The 22344-nt window shown below is 44.9% G+C and overlaps 1 protein-coding gene across 1 annotated transcript; it reads right to left on the reverse strand.

Moving 5' to 3' along the window:
• Positions 1–407: 407 nt before the first annotated feature.
• Positions 408–20726, reverse strand: LOC143539259 (purine permease 1-like). The gene is made up of 3 exons (XM_077032619.1): positions 20377–20726; positions 19236–19692; positions 408–853 (listed from the first exon to the last, which is right to left on the reverse strand). Exons 1-3 carry the CDS (start codon positions 20706–20708, stop codon positions 494–496), a joined length of 1149 nt encoding a protein of 382 aa, XP_076888734.1. The 5' UTR covers positions 20709–20726; the 3' UTR covers positions 408–493.
• Positions 20727–22344: the final 1618 nt, after the last annotated feature.

The raw sequence follows: 22344 nt of genomic DNA on the forward strand, positions 1-22344 counted from the left end.
CAATATATATTACATTAAGACTGACGAACAAAATCATGCACCTTCGATAGGAACCTTAACTACAACCATAAACATTGGCCTGTATCGTTAGGCTCTTATACCACTTATTAAGCCTTAGATAAGTAAAGCAAAAACCAAAAACACGTAACTTGCATAAACTTTATGCGACTCTTTTCGTGATTTATTGAAAGAATGAATGCATCAAAATAAAGGAAAACTAATTGGCTTATATAGTCTTACAATTTGATTCCTATTACACTTGAATTACGAGCTGGACTCCAACTCAAATTCAAAATTATAAAAGTAAACAAATATTAAACTTAAACTTTAAACTAAATAAAGGATAACGATAATAATTAATTTACTATTATCTTTGATCACCTCAAAGCCAGCCCATTGGACCAAAACCGAACCACCTATATACTTTTCACATTAACTGTTAAGGTCTTTCAAGCTGGTATTACGCCAACTTTTACACTTCTGACTCGTAGGTTTATGCTGATGACACGTCAACTCTTCCAAGCTCCATTGATTGTTGAGAAGAATGTGTTTTATCTTTAAGATTTTTTGTAAACTTGTATTCTCCATAGAAGTAAGAAGCAAGTCCCCAAAGAGATAAAACAAGTGCGACTCCTTTCTCAGCTTGAAATTTTTCTTTGTAGAAAATAACCGCTAATACTTCAATAACTGGAAGAAGAACAGCAATTATAATCCCTGATAGAAGTGATGATGCGCAAAAGATCACTCCAATGGCTCCCAAGAAGAAGCATTGCCAAATTAAAGCGCTTGCACACAATATTATGTAATATTTTGATTTGCCTAATCCGAACTGAGTTGCTTCCTCAGGAATCACCTACAAGAACACCCATAAAATTCAATAAATGTGTAGTACTAGTGTATGTGTGTGTATAATACAGAGCTCTTCCTTGAGTTAATAGATTCGTGTGCTGGCTAATTGGACAAATACAAGGTAGAAAAGATCTCACTTACAATGGCATACCGTTTACCCATTTTGAGTAACGAGGCATAAAATTAACAATGTATCTGATCGGGCATTGTGATAGGCACCGCTTATTGTTCGCCTGGATCTCAAACCCAAATTAATTCACCTAGCTAGAACTATAACTTTATTTTTGAATTGTCCATAATTTTATTTGATTTGAATCCGTTTTATTCTATGGGTATGCTTGCCAAACCCAGCTGGTTGCTGTAGCTATAGTTTTTCAGTTATATTTAGGTGTTTGCCAGGGTAGCTGAAGCTTTTAATAAAATATATAAATGACCAAAATTGACATAAATAAAAAAACATAATACTACATATATATATCTTGGAAGCTTATTTAAGTAATTGTAAATACTAAAAGCTTGTAGTTTTTTTTTAAACGTCACTAGTAGAAGCTTTAAGCTTTTTATATTAATCTAAAAAGCTTTAAGCTTCTTCAACCAAACAATATTTTTTATTGAGTATGAGTTTTTTCTTAAAATTTTAAAGCTAGAAACTCCTGAAAGCTCCCTGCCAAGCATACCCTATATAAAATGTATTTTTTATTGAGTACGGGTTTTTTCTTAAAAGTTTGAATTTAGAAGATTCTAAAAACTTCCTACCAAGCACACCCTATATAAAACGTTTATTAATTATAACTGCTTTTATTAATTCATGAGTTTATTCAATTGTTTTATTATTTTTACTCTATAAATTTTACAGTTAAGTATTGGACTTTTCTTTTTGTCTCTCTTTTTTTCTTTAACGGCTAAGTATTGCACTTTTATCTACCAAATTTATATTTTTTATATAAAATCGTTTTTTATTTAGTCTTTTTATATAAAAAGATTTTTAAAAATAAACATATCAAACAGAAAATATATTGCAAAAACATAATAACAGTGGCCCCTGAAAGTATATTGGAAAAACATGGTCACTTGCTTACTGACAAAATTTAAAAAATAAATAAATAAAAATGAAGATTCTAGCCATATCACAAAGGACGGCATTGAAAGGGATGAAGAAACTAATAATAACAAATTGTTTTTGATTATTTAATTATGGTTAAGTCACTGCAAATTCAATTCAAACCTATACTATAAAGAAAAGTAGTTGGAATTAAGATTTGGTCCAAAAGTTGATGGTTATTGATTGCCCATCCTAGATCAATAACATTCCTTCTAGGATAAAATTAACTAACTTAAAAAAAACCTCTATGTTTTTCAACTGTGATAAATTGTCCTTGTATTTACATTTTACACACCCGCTTCTCCGATGGACGCGACATGACATTTCTAGTTCTTTGTTGAGACATGACCGCAGACTATGCCTCATGAATTGAAAACGTAAAGAGGAGAAACAATTAAAATTCTCATCCTATCTTGGTAGGTCCTCTCCCGACGGTAACCAGGTAAGTCCTCTCCGGCAACCTAAACCCATCGTTCTCCTCTCCGACGGTACCACGGACAAATCCTCCGGCGACCAGGTTTTGTCTTCATCGCAGGTTCCTCACAAGCCACCAACTAGCACGGTCACCGTTTGAGAAACTAATCGAGCTACTGGAAGCCAATTCCTCTTCTGGTTTCCGTCAACTTGCACATAACTCCACAACCATTCAACTTTGTCTCAAAATTGAAAAACGGAGGATTAAGATTTCTGGTAGGTGAACTGGGTGCGGTTTGCTTTGTTTTGGAAACAAATATCAGGTTACTCAAATCCTTATTACTGTTAGCTTGTTTGAAATTATTAATATTCTATTAATATATCCTAAAAAAAAAAAACAAACAAGCACACATCACACATTTTTTAAACCGACTAGCGGTTTAGGCTAACACTTCCTAAATTTGATGCTTAAAATATTATTTTGTTTGCAGAAGTTTTAATAAATTTACTACTTAAGATTAACATAAACTCTAGAAATTATTTATTAACACATATGAAGAAACACTAAGTGACCCGGTACAGATTATAGATAATCTGAGGGTTAAGTAATGTTTCCCACGAATGAGGTCTAGCTGAGAAGGCTGTTCTTCAGGAGACCTGCAAAACAAACACCGTAAGCTCGTCACTGAGAAGGGGGGGGGGGTTCCTCCTTGTGACCACCCTCCGGCGTGAGAATCAGACTAGGTTGCTCTGAATATAAGTGTATATTAAGAGATTGCTAGATAACTGGATAGCAGATGATCTTACCATTCCAAGATGTTGGAGTATTTATAGCCGAAGGTAGGTTTTCTAGAAGGTACAGCCGGCTGAATAGTATTCCTGTTCAACCAACAGTAGATTACGCACAGGCCATACTGGTTGGTGGGTAGGTTACGGCCAACAGTAACAAAGTCGGCTGCACTATTCCACCAACTGTAGACTATGCACGTCCCACTTACTGTGGATTGTACGCAGGCCATGCTGGTTGGTGAATAGGTTACGGCCAACAGTAACACTATTCCACCAACTGTAGGCTGCGCATGCTCCACAGTAAGGGTTGGTGAGTAGGCAGCGGCTAATAGTGACAAACAGTACTAGAGGGTGCTCCTACTCGCACTGTTGTCTGTGAGCTGTCACCCTGTGATTGGCTCATGGGCTGTTCTGGTCAGATCGTCTGTCCTATCCATACCTTGGTAGGTATGGTACAAAAGATCTTTCAGAATCAGACTGGCTCATTTGGGCGGGATTGTTCCCGCCTTGCTCATTCCTTCACGTGACTGCTGAAGTAGCTAGTGTCTTGTGCGTGTAGCTCTGCTGTCTGCGGGTAGCCTTCCCTGATGGCTTGTATCCGCAACTGCGGGAACAGGCGGGGTACTTCACCATTGGGAGGCTTTCCCTGCGTGTACAGCTTGCGTACTGCGCGTAAGATTCTATGAGCATGGTGGGTCCTGCGAGAGCAGATGGCCTTTGCGCAGACGTACCTGTTCAAGGTGAGTCTTGCGGGACCAACTGGTCTCTGCTGGGACCTACCTCTTCAAGTCCCCCCAGTCCAATGTTCTTCTCACGAATGTTTAATAAAGTGAGGTGAACTTTTGGACTTTAAGCAAGGGGTTTTGAAAAGGGTTTAGTTTTAAGGTTCTCCGTGGGGATTCTTCCCGCGGGTTTCCTAATGTCACTTGCAAAAATTCCCGATTTTTTTGCTTGATCTTTGGGTATGATGCGGGTAGGTATGTAACCTTCTCGCAAGTCAGGAGCGTTGAGTCTCACTTGTGTGGATTCTCCTTGAGGTTTTAGTGGTTTTGAACATAGTGATCAATTATGTTAAACCACCAATTCCATCCTGGAGCCTCAAACAATGTAGTTCTCGACGTTCCCGCTATGCGGGGATGTTATTTCCGTTTCCGCAAGCATTGCCCAGAAGATCCTTCTTGGTTTCAATTCCCTGCGGAGCGCTAGGTACGTGAAGGGTTGACTGAACACTGTACCCGCGCTTGTCTTACGGTTACTTTACTTTCAAGGTGCCTCTGGCATCAATTCCCTGCGGGTGCCAGGTATGTGAAGGGTTTTGCCTTAACACTGTACCCGCACCCGTCTTATAGTTACTTTGTTGCCGGGGTATTCTTGGCTTCAATTCCCTGCGGGTGCAAGGTATGTGAAGGGTTTTGCCTTAACACTGTACCCGCGTCCGTCTTATGGTTAGTTGGTTGCCAAGGTAAGGGGTGTTTTCCCGCTTACTTTTGAATCTTTTTGAATTTTGAAATTCAAAAGGTTGGTAAGGATAAGAACAATCCAAACATCTGAAACGTCGTGCGACAGTTTCTTCTGACTGTGTCAGGACGTGCAGGAAGTTATGGTGACGTGACAGAACATGGTCATTCCAGTCGCTTTTTCAGGCGCGTGGGCGTGTTTTTTCGGGCGCGTGGCCGCGAAGTTACTGGCACGTCCTTTCAACAGCTGTTGCCAGCTTGCTTTTTGCCACGTGTCATAGTTTCATTGCACTGTCGATTTCTCTCTCCTCCGCATTAAATTCACCGCATTAATTGCGATTACTATATAAAGGGGAAGAGGGTTATTTGCAATTCACACTTTCACCTCTCTTCTTCTTCTTAGTGATTTCCGGCAAATACTCCCCTTTTTCAGGCAAGCATTTTCCCGAAATCACTCTTCTTTCTGCAAAAATGTCTTCTCATGATGCTGAAGCTGTAGCCGACGATAGGAGTACTGCTGGCGAGTGCCAGTGTGCTCTACCTATCGATCAGTACCAGTACATCGTCAGGAAGTTCATGCTCGAGTCCCTCGAGCCTGAGTTTCCTGAATCTCACCAGACTGTGTACGATGCCCCCAGTGGCAAGATCGGGGTATATGCTGCATTCTTTGTGTATGGAAACCTTAGGTTCCCATTGACAAAGTTTATGTACCGTGTCCTGGAGAGGCACGGGGTGCACCTGACCGAGGTGCATCCGATGGCGATTGCCAAGGTCCGGCACTTCGAGTGGGTGTGCCGGATTCTGGGTATTGAACCCTACGTGGACCGCCTGATGACCTTCTATACTTGGAGGTGCGTCCAAGGGTGGTACACCCTGACAACCCGTATTAAGGGTTTAAAGATCTGCGTGACCGAGCGCAGTCTCCGATCGTGGAAGCGGGAGTTCTTCTACATCTCTGCCCGCGCCATCCCCATTGCTATGAAGTTCAAGAAGGGTCAAGCGCTTCCGAGCCTTCACGCTTCCAGCTACCAGGAGGCGGAATGGTTCGCGAAGATATCCCGGGTCCAATCTCCGGTTTACCGGTTTGCGGAGTCCGGGATGGTGCTGCTGGGGATGAGCCGGGTATGGAAGGATGCGTCTCGGTTTCCTATCCTTCTCGAATACGGTTTGAACTCTATTCCTTATGGTATGTCTTGTCTTTCTTGCTGATATTAGTTTATTTTCTAACTCTTTTCTTTCAGAGGGGAATAATTTGGAGTCGCTCCTGTTCCCGCGGGAAGCTGACAGTCCCGTGCGGGTGGGCACTCGTGCTCTGGACGACAATGAGTTGCCCATCCTGGAGCAAACGGCGGATAGGTTTGTGGAGGTCTATCCGCCGGGCCAAGAGATCCTGAGCCACCGGCGGCCAGGTAAGGAGATATTTTATCCCGAACCCCTCAATGCTGTACCCGCTGTTGGAAATCCTTACATCCTATCTTCTTCTGAGGAATCCGCAGATGGTCCTCCCCCTGTGCGGAAGAAGAAGACTGCTGCCGGCGTGAAGGGGAAGGAGAAGGCCCCCACAGCTGATCCAGTGGTTCTATCTGACACGGAGTCAGATAGTGAAGAGGTGGCGGGGAAGCCCGTTGGTGAGAAGACCACTGCTCCGGAGGCTACGACCGTTACCTCCGGAGAACCAACGAAGACGACGGTGACCGGTACCAAGAGGCCGGCTCCATCGGGTTCCTCCCCGCCCGTCCGTACGTTCAGGGTCAAGAAAACCCGTAAGTACAATCATAATGCCTTTGTAGATTTGTCACTTCATAATTTTCTTTTAACACTTTCTTCTTTGTGCAGGCGTGGATGTTGACGCAATCCGGGGTAAAACGCAGGGGAGTACCTCCTTGCCAATGACGGTAGGCTCGGTCAGCCTTCCTGAGGCGTCGACCCAGTCGCCTGCGCCTGCATCCGCTGGTCCAGTTGCTCGTTCCGTCGAGCCAACTGTTCCGGCCGAGATGACGTCACCGCCGGCCGTGAGTGCGATTTTTACAGCATCCTTCACGGAACCGGCGGTTACTGCTGCTTTTAAGGAGGCGGCGACCGCGGCGGAGACCACGACGGCAACCACGGCGGCTGCCACCATGCCCGCGCCACCGGCACCGACAGCCGGACCATCAGGTATGCGCAGGGCTTCCCGCCGATCTTTGCCACCTTCCCATTTGCCTGACCTGTTGGATGGATTTCCTTTAGGTTCAGGTGATGGGTTTGGCGGATATCGGCCTGTCATTGACCCTACAGGTGCGTAGGGTTCCTTTGTTTTTCCCCTTTTTTTATCATCTTTTCCTTACTGTCTTTGTTTCTTTTGCAGTGTCGGATTCCAATGAAGTGTATGTTCCACGATGGAACATACGCCGAGGAACAACCCTTCGTACCCCTGTGGAGTGTGTGGACTGGGCTCGCCACGCTGCTCCTCATGGTGCGTTGGGGGAAGCCATGGCTAGCTACCAGGAGGGTAGGCTAACCAATGAGCTTCGGGTTCTCCAGGCCCGGATGCAGCCGCGCATCGAGCTGCTTTGTCGTGAAAACGACAAGTTGAAAGCAGCTTGCGCCAAAGACGTATCTGAAGCGCGTGCTCTCCGGGAGGAGAACCAACAGCTGGCGGCAGCTGCCGCCGCCAAGGAGAAGGCCTTCAAGGCCCTCGAGGTTGAAGTTCAGGCGCGACTCGAGGCCCGTTCCAAGGCTGCCCAAGCTGTGAATGAACAGCTTCGGCTGGCCAGAGAAACTGCGCGAAACGCAACCGAGAGGGCTGCCCAGGCTGAAGCCGTTGTTGAGCCTCTGCGTTTGGAGAATGAGGAGCTGAAAGGCAAATTAGAGGCTCTCCAACGCGCTCATGATGCCTTGGCAATGGAAGATGCCAAGAAACTCCAGGAAATCCTGGACCAGAGGGGGGTGCTTGACCAAACCGAGCGGAAGCTTAAGGGCGTCGAAGAGGCTGCCGCTAAGGAAGTTTTACTTGCCAACCTTAACAAGAGCGAAGCCGAACGCGCCCATACCGAAGCTCAAGCTGCCCTCCAATGGCTTCTTCGAGAAGCGTTGCCTCAGGTATGTTTAGATTTATCTTCACGCATTTCTTTTGTAAGAAAAGGTTCTAATACTTGTATATATATATATATATTTTTTTTTTTTTTGTAGGTTGTGCGTCGGGTCTTTTCAGAGACCTCCTACGATGATGCTATGACCGCAGCCCTCAACGCTTCTCATGATGATGGGGAAAAGGCCGGCTTCATGCTTGGTCTAGGGTTTGTTGAGAAAGGCGTTCCGCCTTCCAACTTCCCTTTGTTCGATGTGGATACCGAAGCCATTTACGACCAAGCATTGAACCAATACGCCGCCTTCCCGCATCCAGTGGTGGAAAAGGTGGATGAAGTAGCTGTTGCTGATGATGGGTTAGCTGTCCTCAAAGCTTTCCTCGAACCACCCCGTTCTTCTGACGGAGCGGGTCCTAGTGGAGGCGGCCCTGAAGCTTGACCCCGAAGATCCCTTTCCATTGCTTAAACTTGTATAGATTCTCTTCTAGGCGGGTAGTAACCCGATCATTCTTGTAATATATTGTTGAAATGTAAATCTTTTTTGCGTATAAGATTGTTATTTCCTTCTTTGGATTCCTTGCTTTATAAACTCATGACTTGCATACTTAGTTTAAGTTAGCAATTTTCCAAGTGTTCTAGAATAAGTTAACCTCTTGAATGTGGTTGATGATGGGTTAAAGTTTCGCTTCCTCTTTCGTGATTGTGCGGGTAGAACCGTCACTTGCACTTGATAGGATGGCTAAACTTTAACCTTTATCTGACCTGCGTGCAGGTTTTCCTCATTTCTAAGTATTTAGGATAAGTTAACCTTTGAACGTGGTTGATAGTGGGTTAAAGTTTCGCTTCCTCCTTCGTGATTGTGTGGATAGAACCGTCACTTGCACTTGGTAGGATGGCTAAACTTTACCCATACCTGACCTGCGTGTAGGGTTTCCTTTTTTCCTTGTAATTTTTTTTTTTTTTTTTTTTTTTTTAGGATAACCTTTGAACGTGGTAAATGATAGTTTAAAGTTTTGCTTCCTTATTTGTGATTGTGCGGATAAGACCGTCACTTGCACTTACAAGGATGGCTAAACTTTACTTTCATCATACCTGCGTGTAGGTTTCCCTTATTTTTAACGTTGTGTTTATGCGGGTTTTGCCGCCTTCCACACGTAACGACTTACTTCTCCCCCTTTATGTGGTAAACACCGGCACCAGTGGGGAGTTCATAAGAATAAAGGTAAACACATTATGAAAGGAGAATCATTTCCATTAGAAGTGGCTCTTGGCCTTTTCTTTACAAGTTTTGGAATTGATCTACATATAACATTTGCGTAATTGAGCTCCATTCCATGTTCTTGGGATGGGAGTGCCATCGAGCCTTTCGAGCCGGTATGCGCCCTTTCCCAGAACTTGTTTGATAACATATGGCCCTTCCCAGACTGGGGCCAACTTTCCTGGGCGCTCTTGGTTCGAAGCCTCGTTGTTACGCAGTATGTAGTCTCCTTCCTTGAAGTTGCAGAGTTTTACCCGCGTGTTGTAGTACTTTTGCATTTGTCGTTTGTAATTCTCTTCACGCACTGCGGCTAAGTCTCTGCGTTCCTCGGTTAGCATAAGATCCAACCGTCTTTCCGCATCATTGTCTTCTGGCTGACTCAAGACCCTTGGTGAGGGTAGACCAATTTCGACCGGGACCATGGCTTCCGTGCCATAAGTGAGGCTAAACGGGGTTTCCCCCGTACTGGCCTTCTTCAGCGTTCTGTTTGCCCAAAGGACGTGCGGAAGCTCGTCCACCCAGCCGGATCTGTGTTTCAAAAGTCTTTTCTTGATGCCTTCGACGATGCTCTTGTTTGCTCTCTCCACCTCACCATTACCTTGCGGGTGTGCCACTGAGGTAAAGGTGTGGGTGATTTGAAGTTCTTTCAGCCACTGTTGTAGCTTCTTGTCAGCAAAGTTGGTGCCGTTATCGCTCACCAAATTCTGGGGAAGTCCAAAACGACAAATTATAAATTCCCAAATAAATTTTTTGATATGCTTTGCGGTTGTTTGGGCTAAAGGTTTTGCTTCTATCCACTTGGTGAAGTAGTCGATGGCTACCACTAGGAACTGAACATTTCCTGCTGCTGTAGGAAATGGGCCTGTCACATCGATGGCCCACTTCTGAAATGGCCACGAAGAAGTGACTGGAACCAGTTCGTTTTTTGGGCGATGCGTGTTAGGTGCGTAAAGCTGGCAAGACCTGCATTTTCTGATGTATGCCAGTGCATCCGTATGCATCCCCGGCCAAAAGTATCCCGCGTTGTTTAGCTTGGCTACAACAGCGCGGGGGCCTGCGTGTACCCCACAGATGCCTTCGTGTACTTCCCTTAGGAGGTAGTCGGCATCTTGGTTGTCCACGCATCTTAAGAGTGGGCCAAGAAAGTTACGTCTGTAAAGGATGTCGTTGACGAGCTGATAATTCAGTGCTTTACAGCGTAGTTTTCTTGCCTGTGTTTTTTACTCTGGTAGTGTTCCTGCTGCAAGGTAATTTATTATTGGTGTCATCCACGTTTCTGTACCGGTTTGGATGACACAAATTTCCTTGTGCGGGACTGATGGTGCTTCGAGGAGTTCAATGCGGATGTCCTTTCCCAAGTGGGTGAAGGCTAGTGATGCAAGCTTGCTTAACGCATCCGCAGATTTGTTTTCGCTGCGCTTGACGTGTATGACTTTACAATCACTAAAATCACGCATAAGGGTTTTTGCCTGGGCGAGGTACAGGGCCATGGTGTCATTCACAGCCGTGTATGTTCCATTTATTTGGTTGGCCACCAGCATGGAATCCACGTGGGCTTCTAAGTTTTTCACTCCCATCTTACGCGCAATTCTTAAACCGGCCAAGAATGCTTCATATTCGGCTTCGTTATTCGTACTTGGAAAGTCCAGCCGAATAGCGTAAGTATATTCTTGGCCTGCTGGGTTGGTTAATTTTAACCCTGCGCCTGAACCCTCGTTATTGGCTGCTCCATCAGTGTAGAGTCGCCAGACATCATTGACGTCCTGTGCTGTGGAGGGTTGAGCCTCCTCCTGGCACTCTTTTTCCTGCGAAACGGGGACTTCTGCAATAAAATCGGCCAAGACCTGGCCTTTTATGGCTGGTCTTGGTTTGTACTTAATTGCATATTCTCCCAATTCAATTGCCCATTTGGCTAGACGTCCCGATAATTCGGGTTTGCCTAGAACATTTGAGAGTTTGAAGTTGGTGAGAATGGTGATCGGGTGGCCCTGGAAATATCGTCTTAACCTGCGTGAAGCGTGTATAAGTGCTAAGACCAATTTTTCGAGGGTAGAGTACCGGGTTTCTACGTCTGTTAGTATACGGCTAACATAATAGATTGGCATCTGGATGCCCTTTCGTTCTACTAGCAAGACTGCCCCGGTTGCTCTATCTGTTGCGGAAAGGTATAGGATTAACTCCTCTCCCGCTTGTGGTGCTGTAAGCGTTGGGAGTTCGATCAGGCGTGACCGAATCTCCTGAAAAGCTGCTTCCGCTTCTGGTGTCCAGCGGAAGTGCGTTTTCTTCAAGCAGTTTCTCAGTGTTGACACGAAAGGAAACGACTTATCCGCATGGTTTGCCAAGAAGCGATTAAGTGCGACTAGTCGCCCATTCAGTGTCTGAGCCTGTTTGATGGTGGTAGGTGATTCCATTTTAACAATGGCTTCGACCTTTTCAGGGTTCGCTCTAAAGCCATCTTTAGTAACAATGACTCCCAAGAACTTCCCTTCTTCCATCCCAAATGAACACTTGCTCGGGTTGAGCTTCATGTTTATCTTTCGGAGCGTGTTGAAAGTTTCTTCAATGTCTTTCAACATCGCCTCAGGCTCGAGGCTTTTGATGACCAAATCATCCATATAGACTTCCAAGTTTCTCCCGATTTGGGCATGAAACTCTTTGTCCATTAGTCGTTGGTACGTGGACCCTGCATTCTTAAGTCCGAATGGCATCATTTTATAACAAAATGTACCATCGGGCGTCCGAAATGCGGTTTTGTCCTGGTCATCAATGGCCATGTGGATTTGGTGGTACCCCTTATACGCATCCAAGAAGCATTTAAGGCGAAATGGCGCCAACGAATCCACTTTGAGATCAATTTCTGGTAACGGATAACAATCTTTGGGGCATGCTTTGTTCAAATCTTTGAAATCTATGCACATGCGCCATTGTTTGTCATTCTTCGGTACCATTACGGGATTTGCAACCCATGTTTGATATCTACTAACGCGTACGATGCCTGCGTCAAGGAGTTCCTTGACTTGGGTTTTACACGCGTTAGTTTGTTCAGGCCCCATTACCCTGCGCTTTTGTACGATTGGCGTAACAGCCGGATCGCATTTGAGCTTATGCTCTGCCTTACTTCGGGGTACCCCAGTCATGTCAGCTGGTGTCCACGCAAAGATGTCAGCGTTTTTCTGCAGTAAGCGCTTGAGTAAGGTGCGGGTGGGATCAACAATTGTTGGTCCAATGGTAACGGCCTGGTCGGGGTATTTGCCATTGAAGGCCCATTTTTCCGGTTCAGTGACGGTTGGTTTAGCCTTCTTCGGTTTGGGTTTAGATGAGACAGATGCAATGCATACCTGGGGAATGCCAGAGATCATTGCTACACCCTCAGCTGTTGGCCATCCCATCATGCCGTGGACTGAAGATACCACGGCGTTGAATCTTGCCATCCCATCTCTTCCGAATAGGATGTCGTATGTGTGGTGTGGCTTTTTCATTACGACAAAATCCACGTCTTCTGTGCGTGAATGATTCCCATCAGTAAGAGTAACGGGGAAAGATAGGATACCCAGGGGTGTTTCTGTACTGCCATCAAACCCTTCCATTGAAGCGTAGACCGTTTCCAAGCGTTCCTTGTCTTCATCATCCAGCTTATCAAAGAACTGCCTGTACATCACTGTCGACGAAGCGCCGTTGTCAGCAAGAGTGCGGGAGGTGATGTAGTGCCCCAGCTGGCTTCTGATGACGATGGGGCCTTCTTTGCTGGGGCCTCCTGGCACTCGCGGGAAGCGCACCTCAGCTTCCTTCCACGCGCATGGTTCTATCACCCGTCTTTTTCTTCCTCTGACCTTGCCATGAACCATGTTGATGCTGATGTCGACGGGCTTTCGTCCGTTACCTCTGTACCGGTTGTCATTCCTTCCTCCCTTCCTGATCGATGCCACGAGATGTGCAAGCCTTCCATCCTTAACAAATGTTTCAATAATATCCTTCAAGGATGTGCACTCTTCAGTACCATGACCCTTTGTCCCGTGGAAATCACAGGATTTGCTTTGATCCGCATTAGGTTTCTGCCGGATCGATGGGGCTTTGGGCCATGGCAATTTTTCCGTGGCAAATATCTCCGTGACGCTCTTTGTGAGTGGCGTCCACCGGTGTTTTCGATTTGAAGGGTGTGTGTTGTCCCTTCCGCCAACAAGAGGGCGAGAGCTGGATGAGGTGTCAAAGTTTACCCTTGACTGCCAAATACCTAGCCTCCTCTTTTTGTTCTGCCGGGCGATCCGGACATTGTTCTCTCTTGTCCTCTGCGTGTAGAGGTGCGTACTCTGGGGAAGGTCCCTTCCCAGTTGCTTTTCCGTCTCGGCAAAGCGCTTTGCTGCCGTCATGATGGCATCCCATGTGGATGGCATGCCATCCTTACCCGTCAACGTGCGGATAAGTTCTGGGTATTCGGCGCCTTGGATGAAGGCGGCGCGAACCAGATCCTCACTTATGTTGCCGAGACTAAGCTTTTTGGAGTTGAAGCGAGTGATGAAGTCTAGTAAAGATTCATCCTCCTCTCTCACGCAGTTGAGGATCGTCCACTGCTCTTCAGTGTACTTCCTCTGTTGGCTGAAGTGCTGGCTGAACTTGTTCTGAAAGTCCGCCCAGTCATATATGTGGTGGATTGGTAAACGATCGAACCATGCCCTGGCTGCTCCGACCAGAGTCATCTGGAACATGTAGCACCACGTGGGTTCCGTCCAGTTGCTGACGATAGCCCCCGCAATGAACCTGTTCAGATGGTCGTCTGGGTCGGATAGACCATCATAAGTGCCAATGTTTGACATTTGTTTGGCACTTCTCGGGGCGATTGCCTCCGCAATGTCTCTTGCGAATTTTGACCTTCCTGCATTTGTAGCAGTTGGTCTAAAGGTTTTGGAGAAGTCACGCGGGTTTCTCTCCGCGATTGGTTTAAAAGCTTCCCCAAAATTCCTTTTTAGTTGGACGTCCGTGTCCTTACGCTTCCCTTTCGCCTTATGGCGAGGGTTCGCGTCGGTATCAGACTCCAACTCGTCTTCTGAGTACTCGCAGTCACTGCTCATATTGAGGTGTTGGCGAGTACTGGTGAATTCGTCAGCCTGTTGAGCTGAACGCAAGCGTTCATCCAATTCGGCTTGGAATTCTCTTTGCCGTGCTTCGGCCCACGCCTTCACTTGATCTAGTGTTTGGCGAGGGACCTTCGTTCGTTTTTCCAGTTGGGTATCGGTGAACCCCAATGGAATATTTACTCCACTTGCCCCGGCTTGGGTAGTCGGGGTAGTGTTCGTGAGGATTGTATAACCGCCGGTGTTCCCCCCAGTTGCTGGGGTGGTTACCGGGGTTTCTTGATCAGTTACGGGCCTTTGGACCGGAGTAACGTTAACCATTTCTTCAGAAATTGTGAAAACTAAAATAGTTCTAGCTTTTATGCACGGATGGCGCCAATGAAGAAACACTAAGTGACCCGGTACAGATTATAGATAATCTGAGGGTTAAGTAATGTTTCCCACGAATGAGGTCTAGCTGAGAAGGCTGTTCTTCAGGAGACCTGCAAAACAAACACCGTAAGCTCGTCACTGAGAAGGGGGGGGGGGTTCCTCCTTGTGACCACCCTCCGGCGTGAGAATCAGACTAGGTTGCTCTGAATATAAGTGTATATTAAGAGATTGCTAGATAACTGGATAGCAGATGATCTTACCATTCCAAGATGTTGGAGTATTTATAGCCGAAGGTAGGTTTTCTAGAAGGTACAGCCGGCTGAATAGTATTCCTGTTCAACCAACAGTAGATTACGCACAGGCCATACTGGTTGGTGGGTAGGTTACGGCCAACAGTAACAAAGTCGGCTGCACTATTCCACCAACTGTAGACTATGCACGTCCCACTTACTGTGGATTGTACGCAGGCCATGCTGGTTGGTGAATAGGTTACGGCCAACAGTAACACTATTCCACCAACTGTAGGCTGCGCATGCTCCACAGTAAGGGTTGGTGAGTAGGCAGCGGCTAATAGTGACAAACAGTACTAGAGGGTGCTCCTCCTCGCACTGTTGTCTGTGAGCTGTCACCCTGTGATTGGCTCATGGGCTGTTCTGGTCAGATCGTCTGTCCTATCCATACCTTGGTAGGTATGGTACAAAAGATCTTTCAGAATCAGACTGGCTCATTTGGGCGGGATTGTTCCCGCCTTGCTCATTCCTTCACGTGACTGCTGAAGTAGCTAGTGTCTTGTGCGTGTAGCTCTGCTGTCTGCGGGTAGCCTTCCCTGATGGCTTGTATCCGCAACTGCGGGAACAGGCGGGGTACTTCACCATTGGGAGGCTTTCCCTGCGTGTACAGCTTGCGTACTGCGCGTAAGATTCTATGAGCATGGTGGGTCCTGCGGGAGCAGATGGCCTTTGCGCAGACGTACCTGTTCAAGGTGAGTCTTGCGGGACCAACTGGTCTCTGCTGGGACCTACCTCTTCAACATACTATTTTTTACCACGTTGGGGGTCATTTGTATTTTTGTGTTTGACATTGGGCGTGTGAGCTGCATTTTTTGGTGCCTTATTGCTTGGGGTTGTGTGATTACTGGCAATCATAGACCATAGAAGTCATGATTATCACTTGAGACCATGTCCGGAAAGGAGGGGTATAGTAAGGGAAAAGGTAGGGGACATTCATTACGTTTGGCTTCCTGGAATGTAGGAACTCTAAGTGGTAAGTTGTTAGAGCTGGTAGATGTGATCAAAAGGCGTAGGGTTCAGATTGCATGCCTTCAGGAGACTAGATGGAAAGGGCATAAAGGGGCTGAGTGTAATGGGTATAAATTATGGTACTCGGGGTCTGACGGGGCTAAGAATGGGGTAGGGTTCCTGGTGGCTAAGGAATTACACACAAGCGTGGTGGAGGTGATAAGGCATAATGATAGGATTATGGTGTTAAGACTAGTACTAGGAGAGGAAGTGGTGACAGTAGTTTGCGCTTACGCACCACATGCCGGACTGGGAGACCAGGAAAAGAGAGATTTTTGGGATTGCTTAGACGCGGTGGTAAGGGCCATACTTAGGGATGAGAGGTTGTGCATAGGAGGTGACTTTAATGGTCATATTGGTAAGGATAGCGATGGTTTCCAAGCCATTCACGGGGGTTTTGGGTTTGGTGTTAGGAATGAATCCAGCACAGATCTTTTGGACTTTGCAGTGGCCTATGACCTAGGTATTTTAAACTCGTTCTTTAAGAAAAGAGAATCTCATTTGATTACCTTTAATAGCGGGGGACACAACACACAGATCGACTACGTATTGACGAGGCAAGGAGACCGACGGTGGTGGATGGATTGCAAGGTAATACCGGAGGAGACGGTTGTGGCTCAACATCGATTGCTGGTAGCTGATATAGGCTTCAGAAATAAGTTGACTGAGCGGGAAAGAAAAGGTACACCTAGGATTCGATGGGGAAATCTAAAGGACGACAAGCTTTCACTATTTAAGGATAAACTTACCTCGACGACCTTGCTTCTAGTAGACGAAGACTCAAGCCATATGTGGGAAGAAATGGCGACAAAGATTACTTAAGTAGCGAACGAGACTCTCGAGGTTACGACTAAAAAGACAGGGGGCCATAAGGAGTCATGGTAGTGAAATGAGGTCGTACAAGACAAGATAAGGCACAAACAAGGAAGTTTTAGGGAGCTTAGGAGGTGTACGAATGAGGAAGAAAGAGCGGGATTGAGGGAATGCTACAAAAAGGCTAAAAGGGAGGCGAAGAAGGCAGTGTCGAAAGCAAAGAACACTGCCTATAAGCGGATGTATGAACGTTTAGAAACAAAAGAGGGGGAACATGATATGTTTAAGATTGCCAAAGCAAGGGAGCGTAGAAGGAAAGATCTAGGGGCTGTGAAGTTTATAAAGGGTGCGGATGGGCAAGTACTAGTTAAAGAGCAGGGCATCAGATTAAGATGGCAAACCTACTTCCAGATGCTTTTCAACAATGAGAGGGCTTACCAAGAAGAAAACGACAGCACACGTCTACGAGGACAACAACGGAATAATTGCTATTGTCGACGTATTATGCAGGAAGAGGTGAGGAAGGCACTAAGAAAGATGGGAAGGGCTAAGGCTGTTGGTCCAGACAACATACCTATCGAGGTGTGGAAGTGTCTGGGGAAGGAAGGAGTTATATGGTTAACTACTTTGTTCAATATTATCTTCAAGTCCGGTAAGATGCCAGATCAATGGAGGAGCACCGTCGTAGTCCCTGTTTATAAGAACAAAGGAGACACTCAATTTTGTGGGAACTACAGAGGCATCAAACTACTAAGCCATACTATGAAGTTATGGGAAAGAGTTATAGAGACTAGAATTAGACGGGAAACTCAGGTTACAGTAAACCAATTTGGTTTCATGCCGGGCCGGTCCACTACAGAGGCAATACACCTCCTAAGAAGACTTATGGAAAAGTATAGGGAGAAGAAAAGAGATCTACATATGGTGTTCACAGACCTAGAAAAGGCTTGCGACAATGTGCCTCGTCGACTGCTTTGGGATAGCCTTGAGGCCAGAGGGGTCCCATGGAACTATATAGAGATGATAAAGGATATGTATACCAACACTACAACAAGCGTTCGTGCACCTGTGGGGGATACTGACTTATTTCCAGTGGAGGTAGGCCTTCATCAAGGGTCAGCGCTGAGCCCGTTCCTTTTTGCAATAATCTTGGATGAGTTGTCAAAGTCGATTCAGGAGACAGTCCCATGGTGCATGATGTTCGCAGACGATATTGTGTTAGTGGCTGGGAGTAAACAAGAATTGAACTTGAGGCTAGAGGAGTGGCGTGCATCTTTAGAAATGAAAGGTTTAAGGATTAGTCGCTCTAAGACCGAGTATCTCCATTATGACTTTGGCGGGGTAAACAAAGAAGAGGAGATTCAGATCACCATCGAAGACCAAGTGGTTCCGCAGGTAACGATGTTCAAGTATCTAGGATCGTTTGTCCAGAGTGATGGGGAAATAGATAGTGACGTGGCCCACCGCATCCAAATAGGATGGAGTAAATGGAGGGCAGCTACAGGAGTTTTGTGCGACAAGAGATTCCCAACCAGCCTAAAGGGTAAATTTTATAAGGTCGCAGTTAGACCTGCGATGTTATATGGAACGGACTGCTGGGCTATTAAGAAGTCACATGCATGTAAATTAGAGGTAACAGAGATGAGAATTCTAAGGTAGATGTGCGGGCACACAAGATTAGACCAAATAAGAAATAATGTTTTTCGAGAGAGATTAGGGGTGGCTAACATATCAGATAAAATAAGGGAAGGGAGACTGAGATGGTTTAGACATGTGAAGAGAAGAGAGATGAGGGCTCCTGTTCGATCCATAGAAACTATTAATATAGAGGGGAGGAGGGGTAGAGGACGCCCCAAAATGACTTGAGCCGAGAGGATTAAGCATGATTTGCTAGATTTGCACCTTTCCGAGGACATTGTTGATGATAGGAATTCTTAGAGACGTAGGATTAAGGCTAAGGACTTTTAGGAGAAATGTAGAGCTTTGACTAGAATTATCATAGGGGGCTTTTCTTTACCTTATTTCAAGTGATGAATGATATATTACTATAATATCATATTCTCAAATTTATATTTTATAACATATATTTTGTATTCATTACTAATATTACTAGTTTTATCTATTTATCTCTATCATCTCTATTACGACTACTTTAACTTTTTTACTATTTCCTATTTATTGATCTACTATATGTTTATGTTTCTCCTGTATGGTCTAAAGGTCTAGTGTTGAACTTGGTGTTCCTTTTACTTGGTCTTATGCATTTGGTTTCGAGCCGGGGGTCTCTTTGGAAGCAACCTCTTTATTCTTTGGGATGGAGGTACGGTTTGCCTACATCCCACCCTCCCAGACCCTGCTTACAGATTTGCTGTTGGCGGGATTTCTACTGGGTATGGTTGTTGTTGTATCTTGCTAGACAAATCTAGAATTCTATCTAAGTAGATTTCTTAAGAACGTTTCTAATTTAGACAATTCTATCGAGTAATTAAAATACAGATACGAGTTACATTCATTCGGTACTTAATGGTACTGAGACTGTGACACATTTTTACTATTAATACTTAGATAGTGACATTATATAATAGGAGAAAGATGTATATATCCACCTTAGATCCAAATTATTAATGACAGCAGAATTTTCTCTTTTGAAAACAAAAAAGTTTTAACCTTATCAAGTCATAATCCATTGAGCCGGCAGTGTGTTTTGGTGTCATGTGTGGTGTGTGTGTGAAAGACAGAATTATACCTTGAAGTCATTGTTGACGAGCATCCCAACTGTACAAAACAATGTAGCAAACAAACACATAACCATCTGAATCTCCAACACCAATGTATACGTAATCTCTTGTTTTGCCTTGTTATACGTTAGTTCTATCAACGGCAACACAAACCCATACAACGCCGAAGCCGCCACCGTCATCACAAACCCCATCACATACTTCTTCTTACTCTCTCCCTCCGGCCGGTCACCGCTCGTATGCAACGCCAGCACCGCCGCCCCAACCGTCAACAGCACCACTGCGTTAATAGAAAACGCAGTAAACTTTTGTTTCACAAGCAGGAAAGCAAAGAACGCAGTAAACCCTAACTGCGAAGCGATTATTAACGAAGAGGTGGAGACGGGGAGGCGGGCGACACCGTAAGCATAGAGGTAGTCGTCAAGACCGGTGATGATACCGATGAACGCCACTGCAAGGAATAACCTGTAATATATTAATATGTTATTGATCAACTATATATGATAGTAAATTGCAGATAAATACAAGGAAATATAGTTGAATACTATCTAAATGTATAATATCCCCGCTTGTAGCCGAATGGTAAGAGGCTTTGGTTTTTCAGTGGAGACCCTAGTTTGATCTCACTTGTGTCACTTTTGGTGGATTATGACAATGAAATATTTGAGCTAGGCATTGCGAGATTGTCAGTTCGAATCCTGAGCCACCCGGGTTTTCGTCCCACCGTGTGTTACGCCAAAGAGTCCTACTCTTGTGGTGACACAATGGCTGTCAAGTGGCAGTCGGTGGTATGATTTCGCAGGGGAACGCCCAAGCCAAACTTTAAAGCCAGTGTAGGCTCGGTTAAGACAACATAATGAAGCTCACCGGGGTTTTCGTCCCACCGTGTGTTACCCAGAGAGTTTTACTCTTATGGTGCACAACGACTGTTATGCGACAGCCGGTGGTATCATTTTCCGAGGAAACGCTCAAGCCAAACTCTGAAGCTAGTGTGGGCCCGATTAAGACAACATAGTCTGACCAGAATGGGACAATGAGGCTCTTCAAAATTGGAGATGTGGTGGCTTAACACACAAGAAAGTCGTTTCAAACTAAAAAAAGTATAACAATATAATAATCAAAGTTTGATATTATATTCTATAATATCACCTTGGACGCATGTAGATGAACTTGGTTCGTTTATTGTTTCTCTCTTTTCCGGTAGCACGGCGGTGGAAATAGAGAATTATGAGGACGATGATGATGACCGGCCAGCCGCCGGTTTCTAGGAACGATGACAACCAGACCCGGTTGCCGCCATGCAGGAAGTAGAGGCGCATGATCAATGGTCCACCGCAGTTGCCGATTGATAACAAGATACAATTGAGGATTAGAAGTGTATTTTTCGCTGCTGGGCTTACTTTCGCCGTCATAGGTGCGACGGCGTCGGTGGTGGTGGTTTCAGTATGGGTTTTCATTTTGTCTGAATTATTTGTATCCATATTTTGGAAGTAAGGTATATATATTATATGTTTTGAATTTTTATGTGACCCAATGGGTATAGGGAGAAAGGAAGGATATGTATTTTGTATTTTTATGTGATATCTTTTCCCAATGAGGTGGGGAGAAAGGAACGATACAAACAAATTTGAATGATCGCCTATTTTTATATGTGGTGTTAGGTTTCTATAGGTATGATGGACGGCTAAAAGGATATTTACAACATGAAATCAAACACGGTTTTCATCGTTTAATGGGATGATAAGGAGGTTTTTTGTAAGAGTTTTCATTTAGTGGCCCGACTTCAATCCTCATAAATATAAAAATTTATGAATATAGTGACCATCACTATAAGAGAATTTGAACACGAATGAGGAGACCTTGTCAAACTAAAAGTAACAAGGTGAGCTATTGCTCTAATGTTGTTCAAAAGAAAATGAAACCAAACATGGATTTCAAAGAATTTTGGATAGCATTAATCATATGCTTTAGTTGAGAGGTGATTATGAGTGCTTAATAATTACGGTTGAAGCAGTAAGCCTCGCAAGATTTATGGTTTTTGCATTAAACTTATAATAGCATCAGTTTCAACGACAACAACATTAACGTCACCAATTAACCGACATCATCAATGAGGGCGTAGATGGTTTCGTACCAAGTGTCAATTTTAGGTAAGCAGAAAACAGTACAAACATAAGTATTATTGTTGATGGAATATACTACAACCAGGCAACTATTGTGAAATCATTTGTTGATCTTATAGAACGAAAAAGGTTCAAGACAAATACAAGATGTAGCAAGAAAGGACGTCAAACGAGCATTTGATTTCTTAAAAGCTAGCTAGGCTATAGTTCAACTCCGTACATGGGTCATCCTTACAGAATTAGATATATAATGTACGCATACGTTATATTACATTATATAATTTTAAAAGACAAAGATGCAATGATATGTCATGTTCGTGAAAACAATATTTCCAACCAACGAAGAAGTAATTGACGATATTGCTATGGAATTGTGTTGTCTGGAAACCACAAAAATCTCGGATTGGATCTCATTGAACATATTGCAAACACCCTCATATATATATCCAAAATAGATAACCAGCTGTATCTTTAACACCACAGCCATTTTTCATCACCACCATCCCCCTCCCCTTCCCATTTCTCACTCAAGGTCACCCATAATTGTGATCATACTTGTCGACCTAAACACTTCAATGATCATGTTATTCTTCACGCGGCGTATCCCACCAAGCCCACTACTTTTTTCCATGCACATAAGTCCGTCGTATGGTGGGATGTCATGAGTACATAGGTTGTCGCTCTCCACTCTAACCGTGCGTGGAGTGTGTGGACTCTTTCTATCTAGCCTTGGAACGGGCCTCGAGCCGGGCCTGAACTTCAACCTCGAGGGCCTTGAAGGCCTTTTCCTTCTCCGCAGCAATGGCGGCAAGTCTCCTGTTCTCCTCCCGGATAGCCCGCGCCTGAGCCACTTCCTGGCTACGCGCCGCCTTTAACTTGTCGTTTTCACGACAAAGCAACTCGACGCGCGGCTGCATCCGGGCAAGGAGAATCCGAAGCTCATTCGTCAGCCTACCCTCCTGGTAGCTAGACATGGCTTCCCCCAACGCACCAC

The sequence above is a fragment of the Bidens hawaiensis genome, unplaced genomic scaffold (assembly GCF_021521415.1).
Source record: "Bidens hawaiensis isolate Kalapana, Puna unplaced genomic scaffold, B.hawaiensis_p1.1 tig00011830_1, whole genome shotgun sequence".
Classification (NCBI taxonomy): Eukaryota; Viridiplantae; Streptophyta; class Magnoliopsida; order Asterales; family Asteraceae; genus Bidens; species Bidens hawaiensis.

What these genes read in the sequence shown, in the direction of transcription:
- LOC143539259 (XM_077032619.1), bottom strand. Translation starts at nt 20,708, where the DNA reads ATGGATACAAATAATTCAGACAAAATGAAAACCCATACTGAAACCACC. An exon ending in TTCATCTACATGCGTCCAAG is followed by an intron (nt 19,693 to 20,376) that starts GTGATATTATAG and finishes AATATATTACAG; the next exon opens with GTTATTCCTTGCAGTGGCGT. An exon ending in TCGTCAACAATGACTTCAAG is followed by an intron (nt 854 to 19,235) that starts GTATAATTCTGT and finishes GTGTTCTTGTAG; the next exon opens with GTGATTCCTGAGGAAGCAAC.